General features: G+C 36.5%; 1 protein-coding gene across 1 annotated transcript in view; it reads right to left on the bottom strand.

Moving 5' to 3' along the window:
- The window catches only part of LOC123534727 (ras-related protein Rab-34-like), a 32,330-nt gene that overhangs the window by 6,957 nt on the left and 12,687 nt on the right, over window positions 1-12,686 (bottom strand). The window contains exons 6-9 of the mRNA XM_045317119.2: window positions 11,899-11,963; window positions 11,299-11,426; window positions 6,383-6,473; window positions 666-776 (exon numbers count right to left, since the gene is read on the bottom strand). Coding sequence (XP_045173054.2) covers window positions 666-776; window positions 6,383-6,473; window positions 11,299-11,426; window positions 11,899-11,963 — 395 coding nt within the window. The remainder of the gene's footprint in view (window positions 1-665; window positions 777-6,382; window positions 6,474-11,298; window positions 11,427-11,898; window positions 11,964-12,686) is intronic.

Genomic DNA, 12,686 nt, shown 5'->3' with positions numbered 1-12,686 from the left:
GACCAGCTTTTTTTCCAGTTAAAAAAGACATCTTTTTTATCATTTATCATGCAACTGGCTGGTAACACTTGCCTGATATTTTTTTCAGTTATCTTGTCTATTACCTGATGTCAAAATTTGCCCCACCCATACTGATGGCCTAGTTTATACATCAGTTTCATTCCAAATCATTTTTTTACAGATCCGTATTAATGCTGTACAACTTTTTTAAAAATAGATTCTAGTCTCAATTAGTAATTTCCTTAACACAAAGTTATTACTGTCTCCATGTTTACTGATCAGACAAAAGTACATAACAACATAGTGCGTCGTGTACAATAGATATCAATATTTCAAATGTAGAAAATTCTCATCAACTGTATCTAAGATGCTAAATATATAAACCGACTGTGTATGGAGAGCGAAAATTGCAGGTTTCGGTCAAGGTAGCAAACAGTCATTTGTTTAAAAAATACAAGTTTTTTAGCAGTTGTACAAGTTATACACTGTTTAACTATATACAGTAAGTGTGTACTATCTTTAATGCTTAATACTGTTTATACACACAAACATCTTTATTTTAAGTTTACACAGACACTATGGAATAATTGTTCATTTTTTTCAAATTTGAAATTTGGACTTTATAATATTTAATATAACTTTAAAAGAGTAACTACTGCACTTACTTATAGTTCCTATTTTCTGTTGCGAGATTCCAGTATTTTCCACCTCTCGTAAAACTGCGGCATCAAATGTGAGCGACACACATCGGAATGAGAACGACTGAACATTTTCACCTGAAGGTAAAGTTAAATATTACTTCTACTATCATGTATAAGGTTTACGTGGCCTATAGTTAACGAAAGAAAAAACAGAAAGCATGCTTAAACGGGCCTTCTGCTGTGATATTATTTAATTTCGTGTGCATGATATTTCGTAGTTCAGGCTGAAATATTTATATCAAGGGGAACTGAAATTTTTTATTTCAACTTTCAAACATCGAAACAACTGAGTAAATCATGAGTGAATTGGGATTTAATTCTGTGGATTGTTGCAACCACAACATCAACAAAAACTAGAAATTGCTTTTGTAAAAAAGCGCTTGTCTCCCCCAATGCAAAGTCCTATAGGCAAGAAGTCAATAGGGGTCAGGAGCGAAAGTCAAAGAGACACTGATGGTTGGCTGCAATAGGGATCATCTACTTGGCATTTCCAGTCATCCCGCTAAGTTTCAACACTCTTTGCCTAGTGGTTCTCAAGTCACTGTTCAGGCTCCTGTGACCACCTTTGATCAAGTGACCCCAAAATAAATAGGGGTCATCTACTCTGCATGTCCAATCATCCTACATTCTAGGTCAAGTGGTTCTCAAGTTATTTTCCGGAAATGATTATACATGACCAGGCCCCTGTGACCTTGACCTTTAATAGACTGACCCAAAAATCAATAGGGGTCATCTATTCTGCATGTTCAATCATCCTATGAAGTTTCAACAATCTGGGTCAAGTGGTTCTCAAGTTATTGATCGGAAATTGTTTTCCATGTTCAGGCTCCTGTGACCTTGACCTTTAACAGAGTGACCCCAAAATCGATAGGGGTCATCTACTCTGCATGTTCAATCATCCTATGAAGTTTCAACATTCTGGGTCAAAAGGGTTCTCAAGTTATTGATTGGAAACGGTTATCAATTATCAGGCACCTGTGACCTTGACCTTTAAAGGAGTGACCCCAAAAACAAATAGGGGTCATTTACGCTGCAGGAACAATCATCCTATGAAGTTTCAACATTCTGGGTCGAGAGGTAAAATTATGAGAAAAGAAAAACAAGAGGGTCATGATGACCCTGGATCGCTCACCAGAGTAATATGAGCTACATGTTTCAAATGTCAAACTGATGATTTTTAGAAATTTTTTGGAAAATTTTCCGATGTACAACCAATTTTACCCCGGGGGTCATGATTTGAACAAAGTTTGTAGAAGTCTACTAGGCAATGTTACATATCGAATATCTAAGATCTAGGCCTTCTGGTTTATTTTAAGCAAATTTATGAAGATTTCCCTATGAACAATCAAGTAACCCCTGGGGATGGGTCAATCTGACCCTGAGTAGGTCAAGATTTGAACAAATTTTGTAGAGGTCCGCTAGGCAATGCTACATATCAAATATCTAAGCTCTAGGCCTCCTGGTTTATTTTTAGAAAATTTTGAAGATTTTTCTATGTACAATCAAGTTACCCCATGGGGCGGGGCCAATTTGACCCCGGGGGTCATGATTTGAAGAAATTTTGAAGAAGTCTACTAGGCAATGCTACATGTCAAATATCTAAGATCTAGGCCTTCTGGTTTATTTTTAGAAATTTTTTGAAGATTTTCCTATGTAAAATCAAGTGACCACTGGGGCGGGGTCAGTTTTGACCCTGGGGGTCATGATTTGAAAAAATGTTGTAGAGGTCCACTAGGCAATGCTACATGTGAAATATCTAAGCTCTAGGCCTTCTGGTTTATTTATAGAAAATTTTTGAAGATTTTCATGTAAAATCAAGTGACCCCTAGGGCGGGGTCAATTTTGACCCCGGAGTCATGATTTGAATAACTTTAGTAGAGGTCCACTAGGCAATGCTACATGTCAAATATCTCAGCTCTAGGGCTTCTGCTTTTTGAGAAGAAGATTTTTTAAGATTTTCCTATGTAAAATCAAGTGACCCCTGGGGCGGGGTCAATTTTAACCCCGGGGATCACGTCTGAACAAATCTTGTAGAGGTCCACTAGGCAATGCTACATGTGAAATATCTAAGCTCTAGGCCTTCTGGTTTATTCTTAGAAATTTTTTGAAGATTTTCATAATTATGTAAAATCAAGTGACCCCTGGGGCGGGGTCATGATTTGAATAATTTTAGTACAGGTCCACTAGGCAATGCTACATGTCAAATATCTAAGGTCTAGGCCTTCTGGTTTTCGAGAAGAAGATTTTTTAAGATTTTTCTATGTAAAATCAAGTGACTCCTGGGGCGGGGTCATGATTTGAACAAACTTGGTAGAGGTCCACTAGGCAATGCTTCACACCAAATATCTAAGCTCTAGGGCTTCTGGTTTTTGAGAAGAAGATTTTTAAAGTTTTTCCTTTCGGTTGCCATGGCAACCAGAGTTCTGCATGGAATTCAATTCTTTGAACAATTTTTGTAGAGCTTCACCCAAGGAACATTCCTGTGAAGTTTGGATGAAATTTGCCTAGCAGTTTATGAGGAGCTGTCGTTTGAAGTAAAAGTTTACGGACGCCCGGTGAGTGATCCTAATAGCTCACCCTGAGCCTCTGGCTCTGGTGAGCTAAAAATCATACATAAACAAGAGGACCATGATGGTCCTGAATCGCTCACCTCTTCCCACATGACCCAGTTTTGAGTATGACGTTGTTTTTTCTATTATTTGACATAGTGACCTAGTTTTTGAGCTCATGTGACCCAGTTTTGAACCTGACCTAGATATTATCAAGATAAAAATTCTGACCAATTTTCATGAAAATCCATTGAAAAATATGGTCTCTAGAGAGGTCACAAGGTTTTTCTATAATTTGACCTGTTGACCTAGTTTTCGAAGGTACGTGACCCTGTTTTGAACTTTACCTAGATATCATCAAGGTGAACATTCTCACTAATTTTCATGAAGATCTCATGAAAAATATGGCCACAAGGTTTTTCTATTTTTATATCTACTGGCCTAGTTTTTGACCGCACGTGACCCAGTTTCGAACTTGACCTAGATATCATCAAGGTGAACATTCAGATCAATTTTCATGAAGATCCATTGAAAAATATGGCCTCTAGAGAGGTCAAAAGATTTTAATAATTTGAGACCTACTGACCTAGTTTTTGACCGCAGTTGACCCAGTTTCGAACTTGACCTAGATATCATCAAGACAAACATTCAGACCAACTTTCATACAGATCCCATGAAAAGTATGGCCTCAAGAGGTCACAAGGTTTTTTTATTATTTGACCTACTGACCTAGTTTTTTATGGCACGTGACCCAGTTTCGAACTTGACCTAGATATCATCAAGGTGAACATTCTGACCAATTTTTATGGAGATCCATTCACAAGTATGGCCTCTAGAGAGGTCACAAGGTTTTTCTTTTTTTAGACCTACTGACCTAGTTTTTGACCGCACATGACCCTGTTTCGAACTTGACCTAGATATCATCATGATGAACATTCAGACCAATTTTCATACAGATCCCATGAAAAATATGGCCTTTAGAGAGGTCACAAGGTTTTTCTATTATTTGACCTACTGACCTAGTTTTTGAAGGCACGCGACCCACTTTCGAACTTGACCTAGATATCATCAAGATGAACATTCAGACCAACTTTCATACAGATCCCATAAAAAATATGGCCTCTAGAGAGGTCACAAGGTTTTTCTATTTTTAGACCTACTGACCTAGTTTTTGACCGCACGTGACCCAGTTTCGAACATGACCTAGATATCATCAAGATGAACGTTCAGACCAACTTTCATACAGATCCCATGAAAAATATGGCCTTTAGAGAGGTCACAAGGTATTTCTATTATTTGACCTACTGACCTAGTTTTTGAAGGCATGTGACCCACTTTCGAACTTGACCTAGATATCATCAAGGTGAACATTCTGACCAATTTTTATGGAGATCCATTCACAAGTATGGCCTCTAGAGAGGTCACAAGGTTTTTCTTTTTTTAGACCTACTGACCTAGTTTTTGACCGCACATGACCCTGTTTCGAACTTGACCTAGATATCATCATGATGAACATTCAGACCAATTTTCATACAGATCCCATGAAAAATATGGCCTTTAGAGAGGTCACAAGGTTTTTCTATTATTTGACCTACTGACCTAGTTTTTGAAGGCACGCGACCCACTTTCGAACTTGACCTAGATATCATCAAGATGAACATTCAGACCAACTTTCATACAGATCCCATAAAAAATATGGCCTCTAGAGAGGTCACAAGGTTTTTCTATTTTTAGACCTACTGACCTAGTTTTTGACCGCACGTGACCCAGTTTCGAACATGACCTAGATATCATCATGATGAACATTCAGACCAATTTTCATACAGATCCCATGAAAAATATGGCCTTTAGGAGGTCACAAGGTTTTTCTATTATTTGACCTACTGACCTAGTTTTTGAAGGCACGTGACCCACTTTCGAACCTGACCTAGATATCATCAAGGTGAACATTCTGACCAATTTTCATGAAGATCTCATAAAATATATGGCCTCTAGAGAGGTCACAAGGTTTTTCTATTTTTAGACCTACTGACCTAGTTTTTGACCGCACGTGACCCAGTTTCGAACATGACCTAGATATCATCAAGATGAACGTTCAGACCAACTTTCATACAGATCCCATGAAAAATATGGTCTTTAGAGAGGTCACAAGGTATTTCTATTATTTGACCTACTGACCTAGTTTTTGAAGGCATGTGACCCACTTTCGAACTTGACCTAGATATCATCAAGGTGAACGTTCTGACCAATTTTCATGAAGATCTTATGAAATATATGGCCTCTAGAGAGGTCACAAGGTTTTTCTATTATTTGACCTACTGACCTAGTTTTTGAAGGCACGTGACCCACTTTCGAACCTGACCTAGATATCATCAAGGTGAACATTCTGACCAATTTTCATGAAGATCTCATGAAATATATGGCCTCTAGAGAGGTCACAAGGTTTTTCTATTTTTAGACCTACTGACCTAGTTTTTGACCGCACGTGACCCAGTTTCGAACATGACCTAGATATCATCAAGATGAACGTTCAGACCAACTTTCATACAGATCCCATGAAAAATATGGCCTTTAGAGAGGTCACAAGGTATTTCTATTATTTGACCTACTGACCTAGTTTTTGAAGGCATGTGACCCACTTTCGAACTTGACCTAGATATCATCAAGGTGAACGTTCTGACCAATTTTCATGAAGATCTTATGAAATATATGGCCTCTAGAGAGGTCACAAGGTTTTTCTATTTCAAGACCTATTGACCTAGTTTTTGACCGCACGTGACCCAGTTTCGAACATGACCTAGATATCATCAAGATGAACGTTCAGACCAACTTTCATACAGATCCCATGAAAAATATGGCCTTTAGAGAGGTCACAAGGTATTTCTATTTTTAGACCTACTGACCTAGTTTTTGATGGCACGTGACCCAGTTTCGAACTTGACCTAGATATCATCAAGATGAACATTCTGACCAACTTTCATAAAGATCCCATGAAAAATGTGACCTCTAGAGTGGTCACAAGCAAAAGTTTACGGACAGACGGACGCACGGACGACGGACGACGGACACCGCGCGATCACAAAAGCTCACCTTGTCACTTTGTGACAGGTGAGCTAAAAATAAGAAACAAACCTGTTTTGGCAGAGACAGACCAGTATTCAGCGCCAAGACTTGAAGCTATCTCTTTAGCCCTGTCTTCTGCAGCCTTACATGATGCATTTGACTGAAATAAACAGATGTTTGGTTACTGCTTAATAGCTATTATTCAAGGTTTTTTCTTTCTGTTCTGGGAACATAGCCTATACCCCCAAAATTGGGAATTTTGACGCATAAATGCTCCGAATGGGGAAATATTTAGTCCAATAGGATATAGTAATGATGTGTTTAAACACTTTCTCATATTGTACAACCTCTTTAACATACTGTCATTACAAAATTGTTAATAATTTGGTCAGTGTTTGTGAAATTTTGATGATTTTTGTTTCAGAATGTAGATTGGGAATTTTTGCACTCATTTTGGGAAAAAAACATACTTTTTGGCATTGGGAATATAGCCCAATAATGGCTATTAAAACGGCCAAAAATAACCCCTGATTATTTCACAAATGAAGTGAAAAGCAGTATTAAATGAATTGCCAGTTTGATACACAGTAAAACCAGTTTCCCCATGTTTTTCTCCCACATATTTCCAAAAGGTCAACAGTCACAAAAACTAAATACTAGCCAAAGTACTGTTGTTGTTATAAAGTACCCTATTTATATCACAATAAGTATATTCTACTATCTGAAATAATTCCAATTTTAAAACAGCAAACTTATGAGGTTTGGTGACTGTAGGCCTTAAGCTCCTAAGTATACCCCTGTTTTTTATTAGAAATGATTTTCAGTCTGGAATTCAGTATATGACCTTGACCTCTGACATAGTGACCCCTAAAGCAGTAAGCATTATCTTCTTCTAACCACAGGCTTTCTGCCTACAAAGATAGGTGACTGTATGACAATGTTCCATACCAATTAGTCAGAAATGTTTTATAGTCTTTGGGGTTCCTTGTTACCTTGACCTTTTATCTTGTATGACACCAAATTATCATCATAATTATATGTCATCATTTTACCTTGGGCAATCATTATTGAAAGTTTGACAGTCCGTAGCCCAAGTTTATTTCTAAACTAGGGACTGATTAGAAATCAAATATTAACCAAATACAAGCAAATTCATTTAATTCATATACCCCGCAAAATAAGCAGTTTTGTGAATTAGGGGACTATATTTTGAAATGTATCTAATTTTCAGATATACACAAGTTATGTACAATAAGACTGTGCCATGGTTTGTTGGTTCACTGACTGACTTGAGGAGTGTGATTTTTTTACATATATAAACATGCTTAAGGTACCGTAATAGAAAATAAGGCAATAACTCTTAGAGTTAGTTTAGACATCCTGACAAAAGTTGCATTAATCAGAAATCAAATGATCTACCTAAGAATGGAGCACCATAAGCAAACTTCCTGGAAGGGGGCATAAAAGTTGTAATTTTTCTCTTAGGCTAGCAGCAAGAATTCAGAAATTTGCGCTTTAAAGTCATTTCATGATGTTTAAGGTGAAGAAGGTGTAATTCAGCAACGTCTGGCGGAACGCCAAACAATACGCTTCGCAATGTCGCGTCATTACGATCTATAAAGCTGTTGCAAACAAAATGGCATCGAGCGATGCAGGAGGGCAATACACCGGATGTTTTTTTTTTTTTCATTCTCAGCTGGATAATCTTGGTGGTTAAGCACTATATATGCTGTGTATGTGCAAGTCTTCTCTACATGACAATGGGTACATTTGAGATTTGAAAGGCATTTCAAAATTCACACTAGTATATATTTTTAAGACAGCCGATGTGTATAAAATTCAGACATTTTATATCATTACTGTATTACGTACAACCATAGCAGTTATCAAGCGCATTGTCATAATAAACATGAAAAATTATGAAAAACATTTTGATGTTTGTGTTCTGTTTTGTATTTTAGGTAGTAATGATATACTGACAATTTAACTGTTATTGTTTCTGAACTCCCTATCGGTATTAACTTGCTCAACATTTGTTACTGACAACATCTCAACAACTAACAAAAGCGGGTATGTACATTTGTCCGATGTTCAAAAACGAAAACTTTAGTCTGACTGGTTGAATCTTTCTATACATCTGTCTGAGTTTGTTTAGATGCAGTAGTTCCAAAAGATAAATTATAGCAAAAACAAGTATTTGGCGGTCGCTCAACCCCGAATATGTTACAGCTTCACATGCTGCATATTATTCCTAAATGGTTTCATGTTTCTATTATTTTTAAGCTAGACGGTCGGGCGAGCGAGGGCAACACTAATTGCGCCACCGAAACATAACGTGGATAATTGGGGGGGGAGGGGGCACAAAAAAAAAGAAATTATTTACCACCAGTTGCACCTTAAATTTTACTTAATAACACATCTTCTTGAAATATGTCCTAACATTTCATGCGTAAAAATAATATACGGCTTTCTTTTTACCGCAGAATACATTGAAAATTCAGATTATTTCCGACTGAATATTTGTATGTGTACATGTATATGCACTGGCTTATTTGTACTTTGTCTCGCAATTGTACAATCTTCTAAGTAGGTAACTTGAAAATTACCACATATATTCATGTGATAAAGACAACTATGAAATGTAATGATTTGTAAATACAAGAATGAAAGTATGTTTCAGAAAGTATTAGATTTTTTAAAACGGAATGGCTAAATATCTATTTGCTAACAGCATACGCCATTTTAGTAATAAGACGTTTGCATAACGTCAGAAAAAAGCGGGAAAATGCGCAACATCAAACGCTGCTTATAGCACCATTTGAGACTTTATGCAACTCCGTAGCTCGAAAACGAAGTCGGTAGTCAAGGACATTTTTTTCGTTATTTTGCTGGGAAATGCCTTTAAAGTAATTGTGTAATTTTTTTTAAAAATCTATGGACCAGTAAATGCATGCTGCCAACTTATACAAGGAACGTCACTTCCGTAGTGGTCAGCTTTTGGAACAATACATGCTAAGATTTATGGGTACAAATTAATTAATCGGAAAGGGTCAGACTCAAACTTATCACATAACAAACTCATGTGCAGCCAGTGTCGCTGTGGGCTAACATTTATCTCGTAGAAGTGTATTTCACTGATTTATCAAATGATTTTCTTTTGATTTTTTATGTAAGAAAAATGCATGGGAAAAGGGGGGTAGGCCAAAATTTATGACAATACTGCGAAAACGAAGTTGGTGACCCCCTATTTTTGTTAGCTCATTTTACAGTAAAATAAATTTATAAGATAATATTAGTTTTTTAAAAAAATCTATGGACCAGTTTTTGCACACTACTTGGTCATTCCGCACGAAAACAATAATTTCATAGAAAGATTTTGGCATGATTTTTGCATAAAGTAAGCATTCCTTTGGCGAATAGTGGGAGTATTTGAAAAATACATCACCGTATAGGTTTCGACTGGCATATTATATAAAATGAAAAAACAAAACTTTTTGGATAAAATGAACGCCCCGAAACTGAATTAATTGCCAGGAAAATGGCAACTCACAACTATTTCCGACTAGGCTATAACGTGGAATTTCAACGTCATTTGCGTAAAAAGTGTGCATTTGACCTTTTCAATAATTGTACATCGGGTGAAGATCAACTTTTGCTGTTATTTACGTAGGTTATCAAGGATGCAACTTGTTTTTGAAAATCCAACTCATTACACCTTCTTCACCTTAAAGTTTATGTTAAAAGATATATGTGGAGTTTAAAAGCCTTTGGTCTAGTAGATCCTGAGAACAAGAGGGCCATGAAGGCCCTGTATCGCTCACCTGATCTATTGACCTAAAGATCATCAAGATTAACATTCTGACCAAGTTTCATTAAGATATGGTCATAAATGTGGCCTCTAAAGTGTTAACTAGCTTTTCCTTTGATTTGACCCGGTGACCTAGTTTTTGACCCCACATGACCCAGATAGGAATCTGACCTAAAGATCATCAAGATTAACATTCTTACTAAGTTTCATGAAGATACAGTCATAAATGTGGCCTCTACAGTGTTAACAAGCTTTTCCTTTGATCTGACCTGGTGACCTAGTTTCTGAACCCAGATGACCCAATATCAAACCCGTCCAAGATTTTATTGAGGGTAACATTCTGACCAAGTTTCATAAAGATTGGACCAAAATTGTAACCTCTAGACTGTTAACATGCTTTTCCTTTGATTTGACCTAGTGACCTAATTTTTGACCCCACTTGACCCAGATTTGAACGTGACCTATAGATCATCAAGATTAACATTGACCAAGATTCATTAAGATATGGTCATAAATGTGGCCTCTACAGTGATAACTAGCTTTTTCTTTGATTTGACCTGGTGACCTAGTTTTTGATCCTGGTGTTTGTCCCCAGATGACCCAATATCGAACTTGTCCAAGATTTTATTGAGGGTAACATTCTGACCAAGTTTCATTAAGATTGGGTCAGAATTGTGACCTCTAGAGTGTTAACAAGCTTTTCCTTTGATTTGGCCTGGTGACCTAGTTTTTGACCCCAGATGACCCAATATCGAACTCATCCAAGATTTTATTGAGGGTAACATTCTGACCAAGTTCCATTAAGATTGGGCCAAAATTGTGACCTCTTGAGTGTTAACAAGCTTTTCCTTCGATTTGACCTGGTGACCTAGTTTTTGACCCCAGATGACCCAATATCGAATTCATCCAAGATTTTATTGAGAGTAACATTCTGACCAAGTTTCATTAGGATTGGGCCAAAATTGTGACCTCTAGAGTGTTAACAGTCAAATTGTTGACGACGACTGACAGACGACGGACACAGGGCGATCACAAAAGCTCACCTTTGAGCACTTCATGCTCAGGTGAGCTAAAAATGCTTTCATTCAAAACTCTGCAATTTGAAAATTTTCAGATACATATAGAAGTGATATATATTTTAATACAGAAAATATGTAGAAAATGAAAGGTCTCATACCACCAAATCTTTCTTGGTTCCAACAACAAACTTGACAGGTTCGTCAGCTGCTGCAGTAGCATCGGCCATCCAGCGAGATATACTTGATATAGATTTCTCATCTGATAGGTCAAACACCACTATGACAACTGTAAAAGATGGTCAAATACCACTATAACAACTGTGAAATATAAAAGTTATCAATATCCCGTTACTGAATGATATGCAGGGCAATAATCAAAACGATATTACAGAGGACATCGAATTACCCCTTGATAGCACAGGCATCAATTCAACATACTATTCATTCACCCAGAGATTATCATTCATTACAAAAAAACATCCACTCCCTTAAAAATCCTGGTTTAATCCATGAATGGTGCTTGTTCAGTTACAAGATGCACTGTATAGTCTAATTATTGACCAAGCTAACAGCATAAACTACCAGGTATTAACTGACAATTTTTATATTACATGATATAAGGGCTTAAATAAGAAGGTACAAAAGTGGTGAATCATGAATCTGCCAACATGTATTATGTTTAAAGACATATTTCACAGTATTAGAGTGAAATTTAATTTGCTCAAATCTAGTTACCTTGTTACAGATACACAACTTACCATGTGCACCCCTATAATATGATGAAGCTATGCTCTTAAATCTTTCCTGGCCGGCAGTATCCCATCTGAAAATGAATATTTCTTGTTCATGAAAAGAAATCTAATAGCATAGAACTTTATACAGAGTTATGTTATGCATTCTGTTATACACTTTCAGTATCTAAACAGTTTCCAAGTCTATATATAACTGATGATTCTCTTTAAAGGATTCTTGCCACTGTTGAGGCCTAAATTAAAATTATGTTTGTTTGACCTTTACCGACCCAGTATTTTTACAGTGGGTAGGTAGGTAGGTAAATAATTTTATTATATTTAGTTTTTTTAAATGTTTGTTGTCTCAGTAATAAGGTCTATTATTAATACCTATTGCTTCTGGATAATCTCTGCAGATGCTCTGTTAAATGTATGCTTGTAATATATAAACCCTTAGCCTTTGCACACACAATATGGGCACAGACTTAATTAGCACATAAGGCAAACTTCACCAAAGTTTTGAGTATCTTTCATGTCTATACGTTTTCTTTATATATATATCAAAAGTCTTTTCATGATTGTTTTCACTACATCTGCGCTTAAAAGTACAAAAAAATATAGCGTGAAAATACGCGATATTTGGCATCGAAACACACTATTGAATTACAGCTTTAAATATTTTCAACAAGTGTTTGATGCTTAATTCAATAGATAATAACTTTTTATGAGTTTTAGAAGGTTTTTACAACGGAAATGGCAGTATGCAAGCAAAAGTGATGATTTTTCAGCTTCAAGCTACTTGCACGTATTGGTCA

This window comes from Mercenaria mercenaria, chromosome 12 (genome assembly GCF_021730395.1).
Source record: "Mercenaria mercenaria strain notata chromosome 12, MADL_Memer_1, whole genome shotgun sequence".
NCBI classification, from domain to species: domain Eukaryota; kingdom Metazoa; phylum Mollusca; class Bivalvia; order Venerida; family Veneridae; genus Mercenaria; species Mercenaria mercenaria.
This window is presented reverse-complemented; position numbering and strand designations above follow the sequence as displayed.